Below are 25,698 nucleotides of genomic sequence, written 5' to 3' on the forward strand. Positions count from 1 at the left end.
GGCCCACACCTGCATTCTCGAGTTTAGACACTCCTATAATGACTCTATGCTATTTATTTTTTGTGCGTGCTTATAGCTTTTACACACTTACATGTTGTGGTTGACCATCATGATAGGCCCTCTTTACATTCAATGGGAGGAAGATTGTACGAGACTACCAGCTCTGACTGTTTGCTGTGTCACATTATGGAAATGCTATTGTAATCTGAATTTCTGAATTTTCTTTTTAAAGGATGAGAAACCCAGATGTGTAGTGAATGCCAAGAAATGTGACTTAGTGATTTGTAAGGGTTGTTTGTTTAAAATAAAAAAAAAAAAAAAAATATATATATCATACTTGCCTCCACTGTGCAGCTCGTTTTGCAGAGCGTGGCCCCGAACCTCATCTTCTTTGGTCCCCCAGCGACTCTCGCGGCTCCTCCCCACATCAGATAACCCCCTAGGAGAAGCGCTCTGCCTGGGGGTTACCTTGTGGGCGCGCTCCCGAGCCCAGCATTTGCGTCCATAGACACGACTGCCGGACTCTGCCCCGCCCCCAGCACTCGCGTCATTGGATTTGATTGACAGCAGCAGGAGCCAATGGCTGCGCTGCTATCAATCTATCCAATCAAGAGCTGGGTCCCCGTGGAGAGAGGGAGAGCGCATCTCCGCCGACAGAAATACAGGGCTCAGGTAAATAAAATGGGGGGGCGGTTCAGTGTCAGGTGTTTTTTCACCTTAATGCATATGATGCATTAAGGTGGAAAAAACACGAGGGTTTACAACCCCTTTAACCTTGTGACTAGGGGAAACAGTGGTAAAACACTCAAGAATTCAATGTGCAAAGAACTGGTTTACTTTCCAATTTTGCTTATGTGGTCACTACCACAATCTCACAATAAATACTAATGTATCGATCACCAATTTGTGATTTGCCAATAAGTGATTAATAATCTTTTTTTCTAAAAATGTCCCATTTTTCTTTTTCTTTTTAGGTGCATCAGGCCACAAAGTAAACAAACTGCAGTTGTAGTAATGTGGGACAAAATGCTCCTTGTAGCTGGAAAAGGAAATGATGGCATACAGTATCCTTACTTTTTAATTGTATCTCACTGATTTTATATGATTATAAGCCCTGTTTAATTTGAACAGTTTTCTAACCCCACCAAATGTCAATGTATGCTTTTGGAATAGCTGACTTTCCTGGGTGTGTTTTTTATCAAGCAAAATGTGTTTACTGCACTTCCCCAGGATCCCTCTAAATACTACAGCATCTTTACTTCTTGCCAAGCCCAACATTGCTCTCTTATCAAGTCACAGTCAAAAATAGTCTCTTGTTCTTTATTCCTCATTGCAGCTTTTTAAACTACCGTAATTGAGACTAATGTTGTTAAAACCTTAACAACCTATACATGTTTTCATTGGATGAAGAAACCTTCATGGCTCTGGAGCTTGATGGTGTCAGACTTATTTCTCATTCCACACATGAGTTTCTTCATGAAATCCCAAGTATGTATAGTATCAGTGCTAACGTTATTATTAGAGATGCAAGACAATTGCCTTTATGTGGCTACAGCTTGAAGGCTGTGTGTATGCAAACAGCTATTTGAAGTATCCAACCAAATACAGAAACTGTAGTTGTAAGATTTAGCATTTTTCTTGGGGGATAATGGAGATATAGCTGCAAAAAAGCAATCCATGGTTAAAATGTAAGAGGCATAAGCACAGAACATACTTAAACATCCATTTAAAAGCGCATTTGATTCATTTTAATTTTACAGTTGTGACTTAAATTGCCTTTGTCTTATAGGGAAAGATGTCTTAAAAAATTATCCACCTTGCATGTAAGATATGCTAGGTACACATTCATTTTTTTTTTTATTTAATTTACTGATCACTGGTCTTGGGAGATAGGGATATGCAGCTACTTTCAAATGATTGGACACTGGTAAACAAAAGCTGTAAGGCCAGCCCCAGCATGACCCCTCTCACTCCCAGCAAGTCTCAGTTTTTTGCAGATAAAAATAAGGAAAATCTCTCTGCTCTGAAGCTTTAGCTTCAGAGCAGAGAGATTTTCCTTATTTTTATCTTTTCTTTGCTAACTTTTACAAGCCTGTAGCTGTTCATAGCCACTGTGGCTTCCACTTAGCAGCTTTTCAGATTAGATGACTCCTCGGGTGTGCTTGGGGGATCTTACCCGGGCCCCACCAGAAAGAAGCTGTGGGACCAGGCTGTAATGTTGATTTAGGCACTGTATTCTGCATGGACCCTCTCTTAAGCATGCTGTGTGTGCAATGTGTTGCTTTAGCTTAGGATCCAGGGCCCATGGTACTACCACCTAGGGTGACCCTGTCCCTGAAGACCACCTTGAGGGCAAAAAACTGGAAAGGACTTTCCCTATCTCGACTGCTAGGACCACAAGGCATTGCAGTAAGTTAGGGTTATGCCTCTTTTTAGTAAGCTCACGGCAGGAGGTATGGCCACCACCCAGCAAGGTTCCCTGGCACCATAGGAGTTACTAAATTGCCCCCAAGCATCCACATGTGATGTGGGACTGCACTGTCTCAGGTGGGATTCTCAGCTGCTGCCCTATTTAAAATCACTGCCATTTTTTTTTCCCTGAGGTGCTACTGCTTGATTCTGGGGGGTGCCTTGATCCCGCTAGAACTTGCTGCACAGGCATTTACCATTTCAGTCTTTGAGTATATTGTCAAAAGTACTCTTCCACTGCTTGTTTACTCCTACTCAAAACCGCAATCGTGGTACATTCTGGGCTTATTTTGCTTACAGTGACTGGTCACAAAAGGCCTATTCTCTTTATGCTCTAAAGCATATGGTTGTGGGTTGTAGTTTCCTCACTTTACTGGCAGTTCATAGGCATGAGGGAAACAGGTCAAAAGATCCTGCCAGCTTTCATTCAGCTAATGGCCCAGTGGGAAAAGGGGATCTGCAGCATCTTCCCCTGTTCTTCCATCTGGCCCTGATTCTGATTTGTCAACTGCCCCCAATTTAGTTGCTTCCCTCCTCGAGACCCTCCCTAGCTGCTTCTGGTGTGCCTCCTCCTTCCTGCCTTTCCAGGGAGGAATTCTTGGCCACTATGTTTTGATCAGACAGGTAGGCTGTCTGCCATGTTTTTTAAAGGCCTTGGCTTGCAGACAAGCTCCCTCTGTCTGCTCTCTAGAGTCCACTTCTGATTCTCCACTTGTGACTCCTATGTTCCCTGAAGAAGAGAATGACTCCCTACCTGATCCTCTGCACTGAAGGGTATCCAATCTGCTGATATGTGTACCAAGCTTAAGGATTCTTTTTCTCCTCGTTGACAAACTTTTGAAGTTCTGTCTTGCACTGGAGCAGAGTGCATTGACCTGGCCAAAGGTCACCAGTCTGGGTTCCTTCAAGATGCCTCAGCCAACCAAAACATTTCCTGTACACTCGTTCTTAGAGACTTGTATGGTAACTTTAGGGTCTTGTATGGTGACTGGCCTTATCTAGGAATTTTTTTTTTTTTTTATCCCTCCCAAGCACTTTGCTCAGTAATACCCTATTTACTTTAAAAAAAAATGGACCGTCCCTGTTGTGGATCCAGCCATTTTCTGCCCAAAACCCTTACAGTCCCGGTTGAAGATGTCCTGGTGCTCAAGAACCATGTGGATAAGCGGTTAGAAGCTCTTTGTAAGGGCTTGTTTTCTCTGGCGGACCCTGCTGTGCAGCTTGTTATTGCCACCATATCTGTCTATCAGACCTTGGCTGTCTGGCCTAGGTCATGGCCCGAGACCCTAGGTCCATTCCTACGGATCCCTCTGTCTTCCATCATTTGGAGCATTTGCCCATTGTCTAATGTTACTATGTGGACAGATTAGCAGACACACTCCATCATATTTTAATGAGGGGGGGGGGGTGTTTCAGTGCATATGTGAAGGATACTTTGGCTCAAATGTTGGTTTGCGGAGCTTCCCTGAAAAAAAAAGTTTTACAAATTTTGTATGAAATCTTTCAGGTCACTCATTGCCTTGTGGACACCTTGGGTGCTTAATTACCCATCTTGATTTTTCCTCCACCTCAGTGCTACCTACTTTTTGCTGTGTGCACATAATTTCCAGCGCCCTCCAGTTCAGCCTGTCCATGGCCCCTCAGGTATTCACCAATGTGTTAGCTCTCATCCTAGCTCTGCTGTGTTCTCAGGGTATCCTTACATATATAGTTACATAGTAGGTGAGGTTTAAAAAAGACACAAGTCCATCAAGCCCAACCTATGTGTGATTATGTGTCAGTATTACATTGTATATCCCTGTATGTTGCGGTCATTCAGGTGCTTGTCAAATAGTTTCTTGAAGCTATCGATGCTGCCCACGCTGAGACCAATGCCTGTGGAAGGGAATTCCACATCCTTGCCGCTCTTACAGTAAAGAACCCTCTACGTAGTTTAAGGTTAAACCTCTTTTCTTCTAATTTTAATGAGTGGCCTTGAGTCTTGTTAAACTCTCTTCTGCGAAAAAGTTTTTTCTATTGTAGGGTCACCAGTACGGTATTTGTATATTGAAATCATATCCCCTCTCAAGCGTCTCTTCTCTAGAGAGAATAAGTTCAGTGCTCGCAACCTTTCCTCATAACTAAGATCCTCCACACCCTTTTATTAGCTTTGTTGCCCTTCTTTATACTCACTCCATTTCCAGTACATCCCTCCTGAGGACTGGTGCCCAGAACTGGACAGCATACTCTAGGTACGGCCGGACCAGAGTCTTGTAGAGTGGGAGAATTATCGTTTTATCTCTGGAGTTGATCCCCTTTTTAATGCATGCCAATATTCTGTTTGCTTTGTTAGCAGCAGCTTGGCATTGCATGCCATTGCTGAGCCTATCTTCTACTAGGACCCCCAGGTCCTTTTCCATCCTAGATTCCCCCAGAGGTTCTCCCCCCAGTGTATAGATTGCATTCATATTTTTGCCACCCAAATGCATTATTTTACATTTTTCTACATTGAACCTCATTTGCCATGTAGTTGCCTACCCCATTAATTTGTTCAGATCTTTTTGCAAGGTTTCCACATCCTGCGGAGAAGTTATTGCCCTGCTTAGCTTAGTATCGTCTGCAAATACAGAGATTGAACTGTTTATCCCATCCTCCAGGTCGTTTATGAACAAATTAAATAGGATTGGTCCCAGCACAGAACCCTGGGGAACCCCACTACCCACCCCTGACCATTCCGAGTACTCCCCATTTATCACCACCCTCTTAACTCGTCCTTGTAGCCAGTTTTCAATCCATGTACTCACCCTACAGTCCATGCCAACGGACCTTATTTTGTACAGTAAACGTTTATGGGGAACTGTGTCAAATGCTTTTGCAAAATCCATATACACCACGTCTACGGGCCTTCCTTTATCTAGATGGCAACTCCCCTCCTCCATACTACTATTGCATACTATTGATGTTAGGCTAACTGGTCTGTAATTCCCAGGGATGTATTTTGGGCCCTTTTTAAATATTGGTGCTGCATTGGCTTTTTTCCAATCAGCTGGTACCATTCCAGTCAGTAGACTACCTTTAAAAATTAGGAACAACGGTCTGGCAATCACTTGACTGAGTTCCCTAAGTACTCTCGGATGCAAGCCATCTGGTCCCGGTGATTTATTAATGTTAAGTTTCTCAAGTCTAATTTTAATTCTGTCCTCTGTTAACCATGGAGGTGCTTCCTGTGTTGTGTCATGAGGATAAACACTGCAGTTTTGGTTACCCGATTCACTTGTGAAGACTGAGGAGAAGAATAAATTCAATACCTTCGCCATCCTTTGTAACCAGATGTCCTTCCTCATTCTTTATGGGGCCAATATGGTCTGTCCTCCCTTTTTTTACTGTTTACATACTTAAAGAATTTCTTGGGATTGTTTTTGCTCTCCTCCGCTATGTGTCTTTCATGTTCTATCTTAGCCGTCCTAATTGCACCCTTACATTTCTTGTTGCATTCTTTATAAAGTCTGAATGCTGATGATGATCCCTCTCCTTTGCTTTTTATATGCATTTTTACATTGGAGTTAAGCCATCCAGGACTTTTGTTCGCTCTTTTAAATTTATTACCCAATGGGATACATTGGCTAATGCTCTTATTTAATATGCTCTTAAAGAAAACCCATCTCTCCTCCGTATTCTTTGTTCCTAATATTTTATCCCAATTTATGCCTTTTAGCAAGGTTTGTAGTTTAGGGAAGTTGGCTCTTTTGAAATTCAATGTCTTTGTATTCCCTTTGTTTCCTATTTGTGTGATTTTATACTGAAACTAATTGACCTGTGATCGCTGTTACCTAAATTGCCCCGTATTTCCACATCTGTGATCAGGTCTGTATTGTTGGCAATCAGTAGATCCAGTAATGTTTTATTTCTAGTTGGTGCGTCTATCATCTGACCCATAAAATTGTTCTGACATTAAGGAACTGGCGAGCCTTAAATGAATGCGCGGTTCCCTCCGCCCAGTCTATGTCTGGATAATTAAAATCCCCCATGATGATAACACTTCCCATCCTTGCTGCTAATCCATATTGTGATAGGAGATCTGTCTCCACTTCCTCCCTCAGGTTAGGGGGCCTATAGCATACTCCCAGTATTATTTTCCCCTTAGCTTCATCCCTTTGGAACACTACCCATAAGGATTCCACCTCCTCCCTAGCTCCTTCAGTGATGTCATCTCTCACATTCACTTGTACGTTATTCTTGATATATAGGTATACCCCTCCCCCTTTTTTACCCTCTCTGTCCTTGCGGTAAAGGGTATACCCTTGAATGTTTGCCAGCCAATTATGAGAGCTGTTGAACCAGGTCTCTGAAATTCCCACAAAATCCAAATCCTCCTTGTACAAAAGTATCTCTAGTTCACCCATCTTGTCCGCCATGCTCCTGGCATTGGTGAACATGCCACATAGTTTAGACTGGTCGCATATTGTCCTCATATTGGGTGTTTCGAGATTGCAACTAGGACTTGCTACTATACTTGTCTTGTGTTTTTTGTGCTTTGGTCAACCTACCACTAATGCCCCCAATACTACCCTCTGGAATATCTTCCGCGCTGACTATCGCTACCTGTGGACCCTCCCCCTCCCATCGCCTAGTTTAAAAACCCCTCTAACTTTTTGGCCATCTTCATTCCCAGCAGATCTGCACCCTCATTTAGGTGCAGTCCGTCCCTTCTATAGTACCGGTTATCGACTGAGAAGTCGGCCCAGTCCTCCAGGAACCCAAACCCCTCCTTACTACACCAGCTCTTCAGCCACTTGTTTACTTCCCTAATCTCCCTCTGCCTTTCTGGTGTGGCTTGATGTACCGGTAGTATTCCTGAGAATACTACCTCGGAGGTCCTTTTCCTCAATTTAGCTCCCTAAAATCCTCATTTGTAAGATACCTGGATGACCTCCTAGGGTGATGGAACAGTCTGACCAGGCCTTGTCATCCAGTGTCAGTCAGATGGTGCAGACACTACAGAGCCTCAGGTGGATTATAACTCTCCAGAAGTCAGTGCTGAAATTGATCCACTGCTTGGAGTATTTCGGCCTGATTGTGGACATGGCCCAATTCAGGGTTTTTTCTCCCCCTGGACAAGCTCTTGGCTCTCTGCTGCCATGTTTACACCTTGCAATCTAGGGGATGCCTAAACCAGTTGCTTTTGCACAAGGGCCATGGGCCTCCTTCAAGGCAGTACCATACACCCAGTTTCACTCCAGACCAATGCAACTCAACATTCTGACTGCATTGGACAAGCAGACGCAGTCTCTAAGGCTGCTTTCACACTCGGGTGCTTTTCAGGTGTTTTAGCGCTAGAAATAACTAACGCCTGAAAACCGCCACCCCATTAATTTCAGTGTGACTTTTCACACTGGGGCAGTCTGCTTGCGGGACGTTCTGAAAAGTCCTGCAAGCAGCATCTTTGGGGAGGATTGGGAGCGGTGTATGCACCGCTCCCAAAACGCCCTGCCCATTGAAATAAATGGGCAGTGCTGCTGAAGTGCCTAAAAAAAACTATGGCAGCGCCGCAACACGGGCCCGTTTAACCCTTTCTTAAGCCACTAGCGGGCGCTTCTAACCCCCGCTAGCAGCAGAAGAAAGGGTTAAACGTGCCCGTGTTGCAGCACTGTCGTAGCTTTTTTTAGGCGCTTTGGCAGCGTTGCCCATTTATTTCAATCCCGCTAAAATGCCACTAAAATTAGCTCTCTTCTTTCTTTTCTAGTTTCATCTCTAACTCCCCTTCTCCTCTTTCCGCTGGATGCTCACATAAGCTTCGCCGGTTACCCGGCTCTCCTCCCATGGATGTCGCACTCCTGGCTCCTGTATGTGGTCAGCTATCGACGGGACCAGGTAGTAGCTCACCTCACTCCCCCCATGGCTAAGATCCTGACACTGAACGTCCATGGCCTAAACTCCAATAGGAAGAGGCACCTGGCACTTAGGGAGTTTAAGCAATCAGGAGCGGATGTCGTCATGCTCCAGGAAACTCTCTTTGACAGAGGGTGCTAAATTGTGTTCGCTACCAGACACTTCCCTCAAGCGTACGAAGCCTTTAGCCCACATAAACGTGCAGGTGTCGCTATACTTATTAAAAGGGGCACCCCATTTACGTGTACCGATTCCTACGCAGGTCCCCAAGGACATTTCGCTATAGTACAAGGCACCTGGCAAACAGACGGTTACCTTCTGTGCCCTCTACTCCCTGAATGTCCGCCAACTCCACTTTCTCTCTAAGGTTTTCATCCGTCTCTTCCGATCACCCCACGGGCTCCTGGTAATTGGGGGGGGGACACTTTAATCTGTCCCACTCCGCTGCTTTCAATCGCCACGTGGTGAATCCCCAGGCCCAACAGTCCCAAGTTCTTAGGGACGCTAAACTCTTCCGCCAAATCACTAGGAGACATGCTCTCTTTGATGCCTGGTGGGTTCTCCACCCTAGCGACCGACAGTACATGTTCTTTTCCGCCCCTCGCCATACCTCCTCACGCATCGACTATTTTTTTGTCAATAACAGAACACTCCAAAATATCCACTCCGCTCAAATACTCCCAATCTCCTGGTCTGACCATGCCCCTGTCCTACTCACGCTAGACTTGGGCACCCCCTCCCCTAGGCCGTTGCAACTGGAAGCTGAACAACTACCTCCTACAGCACCTCCCCTCCAGAATAGAACTGGAGACCACCCTGAAGCATTACTTTGCCAAGAATGACACCCCAGATGTTCCATCCCCACTATCTGGGAGGCCCATAAAGCCGGGGCAGCTGTCTCGCGCTTTCCTCAGCTATGAAGGAGGATGCCAAAGCCACCAAACTCCAAACTGAAAAGGATCTCAGGGTCCTTGAGGCTCAGCTACAATCCTCCCCATCACTATCTCTCCTTAAGCGGATTACACGCTTACGGATGACCCTTAAAGACCTGGCGATAGGCCAGGTGGAGAAAGCCCTGGTACAATTAAAACAATCGTAGTACGACAAGGGCAACAAGGCCCATTCTTTATTGGCTAGGAAGTTAGCTGACCGGGCCCATATGTCCACCCCACATCAGATAAAGAACAAGTCGGGCTTCCTACTGTCCCACCCTCAGGAGATAGCCAACTCATTTGCGGAATACTACACTGACCTGTATAATAACATAGGCATTCCACATAATCCCCCTTCGCCAGACCTAACTAATAGCATTTCCCGCTACCTGCAGCAGGCAGGGATTCCCCAAATCCAACCATCAGACCTTATTGCTCTGAACACTCCCATCACCATAGAGGAACTCAGGATGACCATAAAAGCCCTCCCCTCCCACAAATCCTCTGGCCCAGAAGGTCTTCCATATGAATATTACAAATCCTTCCTCTCCCTACTACTCCTGTATATGAGTAAATTTATTTAATGCCTTTCTTCAGCATACCCCAATCCCTGGTGATATGCAGAGATCCTACCTCACCCTGATTGCTAAACCGGACAAGGACCCCTACTAATGTGCAAGCTATAGGCCCATAGCGTTGTTAAACTCCGACCTAAAAATTTTCACTAAACTCCTCTCGATTCGCCTAAACATGGTCCTTCCCTCCCTGCTTCATAAGGACCAGGTGGGCTTTGTCCCTATTCGTCAAGCAGGGGATAACACAAGAAAAGCAATAGACCTGATTGATGTGACTAACAGGGAGAGCACGGAATCCCTAGTTTTGAGTTTGGATGCCGAGAAGTTTTTTTTAATCGCCTGGGCTGGCCTTTCCTATTTGCCACTCTTCGACACATGGGCTTCAAGGGCCCTTTCTTACGCTCGATGCAACATCTTTACACCAGCCCCACGTCACAAGTGAAAACTCCATTTGCCATGCCCCTGTCCTACTCACGCTAGACTTGGGCACATGGGCTTCAAGGGCCCTTTCTTACGCTCGATGCAACATCTTTACACCAGCCCCATGTCACAAGTGAAAACTCCATTTGCCATGCCCCTGTCCTACTCACGCTAGACTTGGGCACATGGGCTTCAAGGGCCCTTTCTTACGCTCGATGCAACATCTTTACACCAGCCATTGGCAACCGGAAACGTCCACGTTTCCGGTTGCCAATGGCACCTGCAAGGGATGTCCGCTTTCTCCCCTACTATTTGCACTATGTGTAGAACCCCTGGTGGCGACCATTCGCCGGAGTCTGGACATTCGGGGCATACCTGTCAGGGGGAAGGAATTTAAAATTTCACTGTTTGCCAATGATATTATCCTCACATTGACCCAACCCAGGATCTCCCTACCAAACCTACGCACAGAGCTTGATCGATACGGGGCACTCTGGGGTTATAAGATAAACACGCCCAAGTCAGTGGCCCTCCTGGTCAACCCCCCAGAGACCGAAACCCGTCATCTTCAGTCATGCTTCCCCTAAAATTGGCGTCGCTTTACTGCTAAAGCGAAGCAGCTACAGTGTGAAAGTAGCCTAATTATCCTATTCACTTTATCAGCAAAACGAGGCTTGCCCTGTCGAGGTAGATTTCCAGTCCTGTGAAAGTCCCTTCTCCCAATATCTTGAAAGGTGTTCAGGACAGGTACCAGCCTGTTGGCCCGGAGTTGGTCCCTGAACTCCATCTTGGCTCAGGGGACTTGGTCACTGGTGGAAGCCTGATTCCTGATCAACATCCTGGAGCTTAGGTTTCAGTTGTCCCTCCAACACTGGACCTTTTTGTCTACCAGGCTATCTGACCAGAATTCAGTTGGACTATGCCATGTCTGTGGCCTACATCAATCATCAAGGGGAAGCAAGAAATCACAGTATGACTAGAAAAAAAATCTCTTTTTAGCTTCGGTGGAACTTCACGTTGCATCCTTGCCCTGCGGTGCACATTCTGGGAGTTTAAACTTGTTAGTCATCAGAGTCTGGTTCCAGAGGAATTATCCCTTAACCCAAAGGTATTTCAAGACCTCGGTTGCAAGTGAGAAATACTAGACATGGAACTTCTGATTTCCAGTTTCAACAGCAAGATGGATAGATTTGTTGCCAGGATCAGTGATTCTTAGGCCTTTGCAGTGATTGCTTTGATTACTCCATACTCCACGGAATCATTTTAAAAAGCTTTTCTCCTGCTATAGCTCCTTCCTCGCCTGCTTCACAGGATTGGGACGGAGAGGGTGTTCAGTGAGGCCTGTTGGACTGAACTGGATTATGTGCAAAAAGCGCTAAAGAAATAAATGCTAATCAAGAACTGTACACATCAGAGTAGTGCAGGATTAGCAAAGTAGCTAATAATCATTGTAAAAGCTTTAAACATTAGTAAACACAATTAAAATATCCATATAAGTAGTAATTCTTTTAGTCTTATGCAGTTAGCCTCCTGTCAGATTAAAATATGCAAAGCAATGTGAACTGTTGCTGGCAAGAGAGAAACCGGTATTAAAGTAAAGATGGTATGCTTTTATCCTGTGTTTATACTGTTGCTCTTGTGTACTGCTTTGGTAACATCCTGTGCCGAGTTAATTTCCTTGCTAACTCTATAAAACAAGGCCTCAGAAATATTACAGCAAGTGAAATTAGAAAGGGTGTGTCATCTGAAGCAATGTACTTGGAAGTAAACATGTGATTATGAGAAAAAGTTTGTAAATCCTTAGGGATTCTTTCTCTCAGTGCAATTGCTTCAGAAAATATGATTTGATTTCTATCTTTGCTGTAGTAATAAAAAAAAAAGGTAATCAGCAGGCCTCCTGCATCTGACGTTTGGTCTAGCATGTGCAGTGTATCCTCCATACCCCGTAGAATAATGTTTTCATGTTATACTCTGTACTTTACTTAATTGTATTCTTTGTATAACATAAGTGTTTTTATTTAAATTGGTTGTAAACCTCTGACATGAAATATGAACAAAGCAAATATCCCTCTATAGTGTGTACTTGTCTCAGTTAATAGAACTAAGTGTCATTTCTGTCTTCTGCCTCATTCCTCTTTTGACAAGCTTTCCTGACACCAAAAGAAAAAAGGTGACAGTAGAGGGAGCTTCAGCTTATTGACAACCGCTGTTCTGTTCATGTGCTGTATGAAGGAGGGTGTGTTTCCCTCCAATCAGCTGTCAAAGCTCTCTTCATTGAGCTCTGCAGTGTGTACTTTCAGCTCTCCAGACCCTTTTTTTTTTTTCCCAGACAGCTCTGGCAACAACAACATATGTAGAAGGATTTGTTTCATCTCTGTGTATCACCTTAGGTCAGTCCTTCACTGGGTAAATGTAAGGATTTACAACCACTTTAAGTAATGTTGCTTCCATTTTAGTTTGTCATATTTTGTCAAAAAAAACAGATGCTCCCTCCTGCCTCAGTGGATCTCTCCGTCGCCCCAGATCTGCAGTACTGCCCACTTTGGAAAACTGATTTTGACAATTTGAATAATTGAAAAAGTAAAAAGGAGTAGCGTAGAGTTGCAGGCATCCTTCAAACACCTCAATTTGAAGGTTATAACACAGCTTCTGACGCTGGCCATAGACAGATCGAAATTCAGCCTGTTCTGTGGGAATTTCAATCAGTGCGTGGCTGTCCAAGGGACATGTTGGAAAACGTATCAATCAGTGAGTACAGCTGCTAATCAGTGTATTCTGACAGTGGCGAGTTTTGCTGTCAGAATATAATGTCCTAGCAGAGGGGATTTCTCCATCTACCTTGTTTGTGTGGATGAAGGAATCCTTTTTTTTTTTTTTTCGTTTATCCGGCCTAAAACCTCAGCATAACAATAGTTTGATGCAACAGTATATTTAAATATTTAAAGTGAGTTTTGTGTGTTACTAAGTATTAAAGTAAGCCCTGGTCCACATTGATGCAATTTGACAAATCGCATGCCAAATCGACAACAATGGCAGCGTCATCGGTGCGATGTTGCATTTGCGGCACCGCACTGATTTCCAAAAATAGTTCCTGTACTACTTTTGCCGATTTCGAGGTGCGATTTCCATTGACATTTGTGCAGAAACTCACACAGATGTCTCTGAAATCGCCCCGAAATCGGGACTGATATGCGGGAATAAAATCATGCGAGTTCAGCTGAACTTGCATGATTTCATTCCCGCAGTTAGTGTGAACCAGGGCTGAAACTCAACTCAAAGTAAAGCTTTGCCAAGTTGTATGGTAAATTTAGAAAAGTTAATTGTGCCTGAGCAGTGCCCTGTACTACCCAGACCTTTTGTCTGGCATTCCTCAAAATTAGCAGCACACTTTCCAGTATTTGAGTGTGTCTAGGCACTCCTGTGCATACAGCTTCAGTTGTATATCTCTAGTTTGAGATCTAAGGCGCTGCTGCCTCTGACTGCTAGTATCTGGAGAATTGGTATGCGATTTGGTGATGTAATTACTGTGTTGTTCATTGTTGACCTTGCTGAAGGCTCTGACATAAGAAAGCAAAAGGCCTGATGCTAACAAGATGGCCACCCCAGACAGAGACACGGTACAAAACAAGGCATCGTAAGTCATTAATAATGAAAATATCAGCTGCAAGGAGACCACAGGCAATATTTATCACAAATCCTTTGCCTGCTTTTTGCTTTTGCAGGGGGCACAGCCACCAGAGTTCATTTCCTCTTTAGGAAAATATGTATGTTACGTGACGCAGGGTCTCTTTAAATACTTATAGCATCAGCTGCAATGAGGTTTTAGGGCTCTGATCAATACTGACTGCTCATTCTTATTGCCTAATAATAGTACACAAGAAAATGTCATGCCTTGACTGTTACAACCTTGTTAAAAGCATTTTTGCCTATACCATTTTTAACAAAGTTGAACATTTTTTTTTTTCTTTTAGTTATGTTGAAAAAAAAAAAAAAATAAAAAAACTTTATTATGAAATCATTTAGCATAGCATGTAGCTATATAGTTTAATGCACACATATGGACAGAGTGTATGTTTTTCAAGGGTTATAGAAGTAGGGCCAAGTGGATTTCCTTTTTAGAAAGTTTAACACAATGGCTTTTTTTTAATGTTGTTTTCACCCAGAAGGATGATAGGATAATCATCAAATTGTGTTATTTTTTTTTCCCCCCCTCTCTAGAGGCAACAGAAGAGATTTTCAAGATAGCTTCGATGGCCCCAGGTGCACTCTTAATGGAGGCACAAAAAGAATATGAGGTACGCGCTCCTGTTTTGTAAACATTTGTATTTTTCTGTTTCAGTAATTTTTATTGTTTTAGTAAAACAAAACAAAAAAAGAGCAGTTGGTAGAGCAGCGAACAATCCTCGCTTGCTCTGGGTGTGTTGCATAGAAAAAAAATAAAAAAATAAAAATGTGAGGCTTAGTAGAGATTACTGAAGACCTAACATGCAGGTTAGGTCTGCAATGTGGCACTCCAACATATTTTAACTACAATATAAAACAGGAGAGTAACTAATACTGAAATACCAGCAGAACATTTGAGTTACATATACTCTACGATACGATCACCCTATTAGCCACCTAGTGCGTTATGTATATACACAAGCCAAAGTGGTCACTGAAACACAACATTGCTAAAGTATAACCTTAGTAAATTAATCCAGGTGATTATATATATATATATATATATATATATATATATATATATATATATATATATATATAATTATAATAATTAAGATTCTGTCAGCAATCATTTATTATAACTGTCCTCTATAGAGGGACCCAATTCCCAACAATATACTCAGGAGAGCCTGGGTTAACCAAAGAGAGGAGAATCGGAAAGAACATAGAAACATGATGCCATAGATAGGTATGGAGTAAAGAAATGAAAGAGAAAAAGGTGAATCCATCCGGGAGTCCGCAATCGTTCATCCAAGTGAACAACTTTATGTATCAGGGAACTGTAGGTATGCAAGCCAGGGGGACCATATTTTCTCAAAAAGAGTTTGTCGCGCAGAACGCTCACTATTTTTTCATTCAGCATAATCCATGATAGTTTGCATTTTCATCAATGCTATGTCTATAACAGGGCTTTTCCAAGCTGGCGCAGTGGCAATTTTGGCTGCCAGGAATATAAAATATATTAGCGTCTGAGTAAGTCTAGGGATAGTTTCCACTGGTTTATTCAATAGGGTGACACTAGCGTCCTTAAGAACATTGACCATAGTGATCGAGAATATAAATGAGTGAACCCTTATCCAGAAGCGACAAGCCTTAGGGCACGTCCACCACACAAGTAGTGGTGCACCAACCTGTCCACAACCCCTAATGCATGAGGCTGAGGTTCCTGGATACATTTTGGAGAGGCGCTCTGGTACCAAGTACCACCTGGCATATACTTTGTATCCTGCCTCAATCAGGGCAACATTGACAATACCTTAATGGATTTGTGTGCTCCATTTGTGCCAGCCCTATGCTTCAGGGCTTATGTCCAGATCCCTCTCCCATGCCATCTGATATGATAATTTAGTAGGAGGTGATTCTGTGCACCATAAGAACGATCATAGCGGCAGTTCCGCCGCTTGATCGTTCTTACAGGCGACGGGAGGACACCCCCCCCCTCCTGCCGCCATCCAATGCTTCTCCGGGCTCTCCCGTGCCATCGGGGACCCAGAGAAAGAATTGTCCGCCGCCGCATGATGACCATAGAGATTTTTGGTGAGCAGATGGTCACCAGTCATCTCTATGACCGTCGGAGGCCCAGGCGCGACGTTATGATGTCACGTCCGGGCCGCGGGTATAAATCGCGGCTGGTAGGCATGAGATCGTGGAATTTTTTTTTTCCGATCTAATGCTTTCCAGCCTGGAGGGAGAGATGTGGGGTCTTATTGACCCCGCATCTCTCCATAAAGAGGACTTGTCGCGAACAATTCCTATTACAGGGGATGTTTACATTCCTTGTAATAGGAATAAAAGTGGTCAAAAAAAAAAAATGTAAAAGAAAGTAAAAATAAAGTTCAATAAAATAATTTAAAAACGCCCCTGTCCCCGGTAGCTCGCGCTCAGAAGCGAACGCACACTTTAGTCCCGCCAACATATGTAAACGCCATTCAAACCACACATGTGAGGTATTGCCGCGTGCGTTAGAGCGCGAGCAACAATTCTAGCACTAGACCTTATCTGTAACTCTAAACATGTAACCTGTAAAACATTTTAAAGCGTCGCCTATAGAGATTTTTAAGTACCGAAGTTTGGCGTCACTCTATGAGTGTGCGCAATTTTAAAGCGTGACATGTTGGGTATCTATTTACTCAGGGTAACATCATCTTTCACATTATATAAAAAATTGGGATAACTTTACTGTTTTGTTGTTTTTTAAATCATGAAGCTGTTTTTTTTTTTTTTTTTTTTTTTTTTTTAAAATGCGTTTGAAAAAATGTTGCGCAACTACCTTGCGAGATAAAAAGTTGCAACAACCACCATTTTGTTCCCTAAGGTGTCTGCTAAAAAAAAATATATTATAATTGGGGGTTCTGAGTAATTTTCTAGCAAAAAAAATATGATTTTTTTTACATGTAAGAGTGTCAGAATAGGCCCAGTATGGAAGTGGTTAATGATTGAAGAAAATGTTGCAAGTGGAAGCTCTCCATGGGGGGGCATTCCCAAACTGCCTATGAAGTGTGAGGCATATTCCTCTATGGTTTAAGTAGTCATCTTTACGGCAAAATCCGTTGTTCACCCACCAACCAAATCTATCAGGCTGTACGCCTGGGGGAACAGGGGATTTCCTGAAAAGCGGGGCAACTGGGGTATGGTCAGACCTTAGGGACCATCTCCTGCAGCTTGTGTCCCATATGTGTAATGAATGAGAGGGAGTAGGACTCAAAATAGCTTTACGGTGCTTAGGGGAACTCTAAAGGGCCTCCAGTGGGACCCACTCGGGGCGATGACGGCTGTGGAGTTGGAGTATTTGAGCCAACTGCGTAGCTATATAGTACTTATGGAACTCGGGCACCCCCATACCCCCCAGATCTGTGGGAGCATACATCGTGGCTCCAGCTATTCTGGGACCTTTGGAGGATTTTAGATTGGAAGCAGCACGTGGCAGCAACGGGGACCTGGATAGGCAGAGTTCGGAAGTAATATAAGAACCTTGGTAGGATTGTCATTTTAACGATGGGATTCTTCCCATCCAAGTTAAATTCGCAACAGACTATGCCTTCACGTCTTCCCATTAACAAGCAAAATGGGCAAGTTGATTAGCTTTGTACAGTGAGGTTACGTCTGAAGTCAGTTGGCTACCTAGATAAGAGAGGGATGACTGTTGCCATGAGAAGGGGAATTGAGATTTGATACTCTGGAGCGTTGAAGTTGGTAAATTGACATTCAGTGATTCTGATTTATCATGGTTGACTGACTAACAGGCCGGAAATTTTCCCAAATTGGTTTAGGAGGGACGAAAGATTTGGTAGTGTGGGAGGATGTGATAAACAGCAAAAGGTCATCTGCAAATAGAGCGCACTTATGACTCTTCCCCTGCTTTCTATTCCCAAGATATCTGGGTTGTGTTCAATCGCTATCGCCAATGTTTCTATGGCTATCACAAATAATATAGGAGATAATGGGCATCCCTGTTGGGTTCCCGACAATCTCGGTATCGAATCCGATTTGTGGCTTTGCGCAGTATCTGAGCCAAGGGTGAGCTGTATATTGAGTGCATCAAGGCCAAGAATGTAGGACCGAAATTCCACCTAGTCAGCACCCGAAAGAGGAAGGGCCATGAGAGTGAATCGAATGCTTTGTGGATGGCAATAGGTAACAACATCTCTGTCCTATGTAATCCACTATCCCGTGACAAATGTATCAAGGATATAAGGTCAGTTGCTCTCCTGACCTGATCAGCTGCCTGCCTATATGGAAGAAAGCCCACCTGATTGGAGTGGATTTAGTCACCCAGGAACGTCAACATCCTGTTCACCAGAATTTTTGTGAATGGCTTCAAATCTGTATTAATTAGGGATATGGGAAACATTTGTATATTTAAATCGTTTCTCCTGACCTTTTTTTCACTACAGTACAGGATACAATAGTGGAGGTCAGCAGGAGGCAACAGTGAGCGCTGTGGAGGATCCAGGAGATAAACGCTTCCAGAACTTTCTAAACAATGTTCTGGTGGTATGGGATGTGGAAAAACTAAGTATTCCCTTTACTGTTTTGCAGGTCCCCCTGTTTTGGAAGCATTTATTTCATGACAGGGTCATTTTACCTAAAATGTAATCCCCCCCCCCCCCCCCCCCCACACTTAAAAAAAAAACAATAAAAAAAACTCTAAATAAATTATGTCTAAGATGCAAACTTATCCTTGTTAAAGTGTATGTAAACCCGATTCATGAATTTTGATCTGGGCGCGTATATCTGTAGGGTTTTCTTATCTCTATTCAAAGTCCTAAAGTCCTGTGCTTTCTCCTGCTCTGTTCTTCTGTTAGCAGCAAGATGACTTCTGACAAGTTCTCTGTCACCTGTGATAAAACCAGCCTGAATAGTGGGTGCAGCCACTAGCATCATGGCTGCCCCCATGATCCTGGTACTGTTTTTTTACATCCAGAGATTCAGGCGGTTTTAGAACTGCCTTTTGACTTTTACACGGCATGGAAATGCCCCCTTTCACAGTTGCCCACTGCTGATCCCGTACTCTCCCTTCCCACTGGAGAGCCTGGGACCACTGTAAGTGGTCAGGTCAACATCCATTTCCTGATCTCCTCTGTGACGAATGAAGCCAGAAGAGACAAGGATTTAGTCACTTCCGGTTTCAGTGCTGTATTTTCCTGCCCATTACACCAGGAAAGCAGCTAATCAAACAGATCTATGCTTTTAGCCCTGTCGCAATGACAATTGCGCGGTCATGCATCACTGTACCCAAACAACATTTTTATCACTTTTGTTCTAACAAATAGAGCTTTTTTGTGGTGGTATTTGATCACCACTGGGGTTTATTTTTTGCTAAACAAATAAAAAAAGACCGAAAATTTTGAAGAAGAAAAAAGTTTTTCTTTTTGTTTCTGTTCTAAAATTTTGTAAATAAGTACGTTTTTCTCCTTCACTGACGGGCACTGACGAAGCTGCACTAATGCGGTGGCACTGATGATGAGGCACTGATGATGAGGCACTGATAGGCGGCACTGATAGGCGGCACTAATAGATGGCTATGATAGGCAGAACTGATGAGACACTGGCAGCCATTACTGATGGGCACTGATTGGCACCTCTAATGGGCACTGAATGGCATCCCTGGTGGTCATGGGTGGACATCCTCGGAGGGGCTGCGCTGACCCCCTTTCTGTCAGAAAAGTAGCCAATCGTCTCTCTTCTACTCGCGTCTGTTAGGGCGAGTGGAGGAAAAGCCGATACATGTTTTTTCCTGATTACCCTGTGATCAGCTGTGATTGGACACAGCTGATCACATTGTAAAGAGCCTACCTCAGAAGCTCTTTACCAAGATCGGTGATGCGGTGTGTCAGAATGACACACCACACCAACGATCGCCGCGCTGCATGCCCCCACGGCATGTCATATGACATCCAGTCAGGATAACTTAACCACTTTGCACATGTCATTCTGTTATATGGCGGGCGGAAAGGGGTTAAATCTTAACATGTTTGTTATCTTTACTTGACACAACATCATCTTTTGTATTTTGCTAAAAAAACTGAGTATTATATTGTGTTTGTGTGCACTAAAATTAATGTAAGTGTAATTTTTCCTAATTTGTGTTGATATACAGCTGTGCAAATAGTGTTTCGACATAAAAATTGCAACATCCACAATTTTATTCTTTAAGGCCTCTGATTTCATAAAATATATAATGTTTGGGGGTTCTAATTTTCTAGCAAAAAATGCAAATTTTAACATGTATGTGAAAAAATGTCAAAATTGCCCTGAAAGATAAGTGGTTAAGTTAGCAACCGATGAATATGTGCAGCATAGGTTGAAGGGAATACTATGAGAACAGGTGTAGGTCTTAGTATAACGTCTGATGTTATATGTAGAAATTTGTTAAAGAGGGATAGGGAGGACTTTTACGATCGGGTAAAATTCTCACTTCATTTCATACATACTGTATTTATTGGTGTATAACACTCACTTTTTCACCATGAAAATCAGGTGCAAATAGCGTGTGCGTGTTATACGCCAATACTTCAATTTTCAATTCAATTTCAGATTACATACAGTGAGAATCTCCTGTGCCTCTGTAATAGGAAGTCCTGTCTCCTGGGCCGCCATTGGACCACTGTTCTGTCTATCATAGGAGATTCTCTCTGTAATCTGTCAGCGCTCGTCCCGCCCCCCTCCCTGCCCCCTCTAGGCTGTAGATGGGCATCGATCAGGCTGCACTGATGGCAATGGTGAGGCTGCTGCATTGATTTGGACTGATGAGGCTGCAATGATTTGGACTGATGAGGCTGCATTGATTTGGACTGATGAGGCTGCATTGATGACACTTGTGAGGCTGCAGATGGGCACGGACCCGTCACCCTTATTTTGCTTCAAAGTTCCTTATTTAAAATGTAATTTCCCTCTTAGAATGAATGTGCGTGTTATACACCGATAAGTACGGTAGTTAATTTGAATGTAAAAGCAGCTCAGAAGACGCTCTAAATCACCATAAAGTCTCAAATGCAAGCCAGTTATGTTCATGTTAACAAGCCTTTAACTTCTTCAGTTGCCCATCACCACTTGCCATGGCTGAAGTCTGTCCACCCTTATTACCAGTGTGCAACGACTTTTGTTTGTTGCTTCTGTCCTGCATTTTTGAAATTGTGCAGTTTTTAGAATTACTTCCTTTTGGTAAAGTATTTGTAGCCTGTCCTCTTCTTTAGTGTCTTAATTCCTTATTTTCACATACAAGTCCATGTAAGTGCAAATAAAGGCAATTCAGACTCAGTTCAAGTTTCTTACGATGAAGAATCACATTTTTAGCTGGAGAGGACATAAGTCTGCGTGAGTCTGTTGCTGGGCAAATATCGCACTGAGAGTAATGCAAAGTGAAATATTACCTCCATTGCATACATGGCTGTACCATCATGATTGCTATGATTTTCTGCATCACTTTACCTTCACATCATCTTAGCTAAACAATGCAGCCCTGTCAAGGACTCACCCTATTCTGTGATGAAAATGAGGGGAGCAGCAGCTTGCTGATGAGCTCAGCCTTCTAATCACCTTACTTAATTGTGCTGTTTAAAAAAAAAAATGGAGGTAAAAAATTTGCAGTGCATGGCAACTGAAAATGAAACCAAAAACTGTCATAAACAAGTGAAATATGTAAAAAAGGAATGTGGGACTTTAAATGAGGCAATTGACTTGTGGAGGTAGAGTGGTTGGTAAACATTATTTATTTGTAACAATAATATAAAACCGGTAAAGTATTTTCGTATAGCTGCACGTACACATGGCATAAACGTAATGGATACATATGTGTCAACTTGGCATAGAGATAGTAAATATTAATAAAGTATAATACAAGGTATTTCCTATTAGCAGGCATTGGTACACCATATGCAAAAGAGCTGCTGTAAGATAGATACACATACACATTAGTTGTTACATACTACTCATTGAATTTTGAATGTATAAAAGATTTATATGGGCCAGCGAATAGGTAGTGAGCCAGGCTTGACAGAGCACCCCATGGAAACTCAACGTGTTTCATGGCTATCTACCATTCATCAGGAGTTGGGTACAGAAGTAAACTGTAAATACAAATGGATATGTAGTAATAATTAATATGTTCTACCCCTTTAAGTGTAGAAAAGACCTCATGGGGAGAAAGAAATCTATACTCACAGGTCGGCTAAAGCACTGTGCTTGGCTGGCAGCGAGGAAGATGGGACCCCAAATGGTTGTCTGTTCTGGAGCTGAGGCAAGGAACCCCACCCCAGCCAAGAAAACATCCACATAGCATGCCTGACTGCCACAACACATTCCACATGTGTGGGGATGATTACAAGTATGGTGTTCTGGAAAAAAATGTATAAAGAGATGTGAAAAAAGTATAAAAAGGTGAGAAAATGTGAAAAGTGAAAAAACATGATGAGTGTTTGAAAAAAAATAAATAAAATTATATATATATATAATATATTGTATTTATTGGCGTATAACACTCACTTTTTCCCCATGAAAATCGGGTGCAAATAGTGTGTGCGTGTTATATGCCAATACTTCAATTTTAGCTGCCTCGGAAGGGACAGGGAGGGGGGCCGGACGAGCACCGTCAGATTACATACAGTGAGAATCTCCTGTTTACTTGGCGGCCTCTGTAATAGGAAGTCCCGTCTCCTAGGCCGCCATTGGACCACTGTTCTGCCTATCATAGGAGATTCTTGCTATATGTAATTTGTCGGCGCTCGTCCCACCCCCCTCCCTGTCCCCACTAGGCTGCAGTTGGGCATCGATCAGACTGCACTGATGGCAATGGTGAGGCTGCTGCATTGATGGCAATGGTGAGGCTGCTGCATTGATGGCAATGGTGAGGCTGCTGCATTGATGGCAATGGTGAGGCTGCTGCATTGATGGCAATGGTGAGGCTGCTGCATTGATGGCAATGGTGAGGCTGCTGCATTGATGGCAATGGTGAGGCTGCTGCATTGATGGCAATGGTGAGGCTGCTGCATTGATGGCAATGGTGAGGCTGCTGCATTGATGGCAATGGTGAGGCTGCTGCATTGATGTGGACTGATGAGGCTGCATTGATGGCACTTGTGAGGCCGCAGATGGGCATTGATCAGGCTGCATTGATGGCAATGGTGAGGCTGCAGATGGGCACTGACCCTTATTTTGCTTCAAAGTTTCTTATTTATAATCTAAGTTTTTTTCCTGAAACATCCCTCTTAAAATGAATGTGCGTGTTATACACCTGTGCGTGTTATACGCCGATAAATACGGTATATATATGTTTTAATGAGGGTTATGTATGTATAAATATACACACACACACCAATAGTAAATGGGTATGTTGCATGTGTCAAAAAAAAAAAAAGGAAAGACAGAGGGCTAAGAAAAAAATGTGCATAACTTACGTGTGTGTATCCGGTGAATGGGCTGTGTGTGTTGCTTCCCTGGTGTCAAACATATAGTGAAATGGTAAGGCAATCAAGCTCACCTGCTTATGTAATCCAGGTATGGGGCTGGTCCCCGACCAACGTCCTGCACAACGTCGAATGAGAATAGGAGTTGGCAGTGAAATCCACCACCGGCGCAGGTGCCAAAGTGGAGCCCCGCCAACCCCAACTTCGGCGTGAGATCAACCAAGGATGTCCCTGTATTGAGGCGTGAAATAACAACGTTACAATATGCCAATAATACTGTCAAAATAATCTGTGATAAAGTCCACGTAAAAGAGCTAAATAGCCTGTGATTAACCACTTGGGGACCAGCCTCGTTTTGGATTTTAGGTGTTTACATGTTTAAAACAGGTTTTTTTGCTAGAAAAGTACTTAGAACCCCCAAACATTATATATGTTTTTTTTTTCTAACACCCTAGAGAATAAAATGGCGCTTGTTGCAATATTTTTTTGCACCGTATTTGCGCAGCGGTCTTATAAGCGCACTTTTTTTGGAAAAAATTCACTTTTTTGAATAAAAAAAATAAGACAACAGTAAAGTTAGCCCAATTTTTTTTATATTGTGAAATATAATATTACGCCAAGTAAATTGATACCCAACATGTCACGCTTCAAAATTGCGCCCGCTCGTGGAATGGCGTCAAACTTTTACCCTCAAAAAATCTCCATAGGCGACGTTTAAAAAATTCTACAGGTTGCATGTTTTGCGTTACAGAAGAGGTCTAGGGATAGAATTATTGCTCTCGCTCTACCGGTCGCGGCGATACCTCACATGTGTGGTTTGACCACTGTTTTCATATGCGGGCGCTACTCGCGTATGCGGGCGCTACTCGCGTATGCGTTTGCTTCTGCGTGCGAGCTCGTCGAGACGGGGGTTTTTTAAAAAAAAAAATTTTTATTATTTATTTTACATTATTTTATTTATTTTTACACTGTTTAAAAAAAAAAAAAATTGTGTAACTTTTATTCCTATTACAAGGAATGTAAACATCCCTTGTAATAGAAAAAACATGACAGGACCTCTTAAATATAAGATCTGGGGTCAAAAAGACCTCAGATCTCATATTTACACTAAAATGCAATAAAAAAAAAAGTCATTTAAAAAAATGACATGAAAAAAAATATGCCTTTTAAGAGGCGTGGGCGGAAGTTACGTTTTGACATCGCTTCCACCCAGCAGTGTCATGGAGACGAGTGGGCGCCATCTTAGCCTCACTCATCTCCAGGCACGGAAGGGAGACGGACGCGATCGCCTCCGCCGCTACCGACGGCTCCGGTAAGCGGCGGAGGGCACCGGATCGTGGCGGGAGGGGGGGCCCTCTCCCGCCACTGATAAAAGTGATCTTGCAGCGAATCTGCCGCAGGGACCACTTTTATCAGAAAGCCGACCGCCGCACGAAAATGGGGATACCGGGGTTATGGCAGCTAGCTGCTGCCATAACAACGATATCCGCCGGCAAAGTTTGGACGTACATCGGCGTGCGGCGGTCCGGAAGTGGTTAACAAGTGCAATCATAGCTATGTAGCCATATACCATCCAAAAATGGTCAGCGATAATGTCCAAATAAAAGACTAATAGAATAGTGTATATGGGATGAAATTGTAGAAAATATGATGTATTAACCCCTTCACGGTGACCGCCTCCCAGCCCTTTAACCACTTCCATACCAGGCCTTTTCTGGCACTCCTCTCCTGCATGTAAAAATCTTTTTTTTTTTTTTTGCTAGAAAATTACTCGGAACCCCCAAACATTATATATTTTTTTTTCTTGGCAGACACCCTAGGGAATAAAATGTCTGTCATTGCAACTTTTTATCTCGCACGGTATTTGCGCAACAATTTTTCAAACTTATATATATTTTTTTTTTTTTTTGGAAAATAAGTTTCATGATTTAAAAGATAACAAAACAGTAAAGTTATCCCAATTTTTTATATAATGTGAAAGATGATGTTACGCCGAGTAAGTAAATAGATACCCATGTCACGTTTTAAAATTGCGCACACTCATGGAATGATGCCAAACTTCAGTACTTAAAAATCTCCATAGGCGACGCTTTAAAATTTTTACGGGTTACATGTTTAGAGTTACAGAGGAGGTCTGGTGCTAGAATTGTTGCTCGCGCTCTAATGCACATGGCGATGCCTCACATGTGTGGTTTAAACGGCGTTTACATATGTGTGCAGGACTAACGTGTGTGTTCGCTTCTGAGCGCGAGCTACCGGGCAAAGCAGCGTTTTAAATTATTTTATTTTTTATTTTAATCTTTTTAA

At 43.1% G+C, this 25,698-nt stretch overlaps 1 protein-coding gene across 2 annotated transcripts in view; it reads left to right on the plus strand.

Moving 5' to 3' along the window:
• VPS16 (VPS16 core subunit of CORVET and HOPS complexes) overlaps positions 1-25,698 on the plus strand; it is a 265,631-nt gene that overhangs the window by 84,046 nt on the left and 155,887 nt on the right. For both annotated transcript variants that reach the window (XM_073633127.1, XM_073633128.1), the window contains 3 exons: positions 975-1,064; positions 1,394-1,488; positions 14,483-14,559. In XM_073633127.1, coding sequence (XP_073489228.1) covers positions 975-1,064; positions 1,394-1,488; positions 14,483-14,559 — 262 coding nt within the window. The remainder of the gene's footprint in view (positions 1-974; positions 1,065-1,393; positions 1,489-14,482; positions 14,560-25,698) is intronic.

Source organism: Aquarana catesbeiana, linkage group LG06, assembly GCF_042186555.1.
Source record: "Aquarana catesbeiana isolate 2022-GZ linkage group LG06, ASM4218655v1, whole genome shotgun sequence".
NCBI lineage: Eukaryota > Metazoa > Chordata > Amphibia > Anura > Ranidae > Aquarana > Aquarana catesbeiana.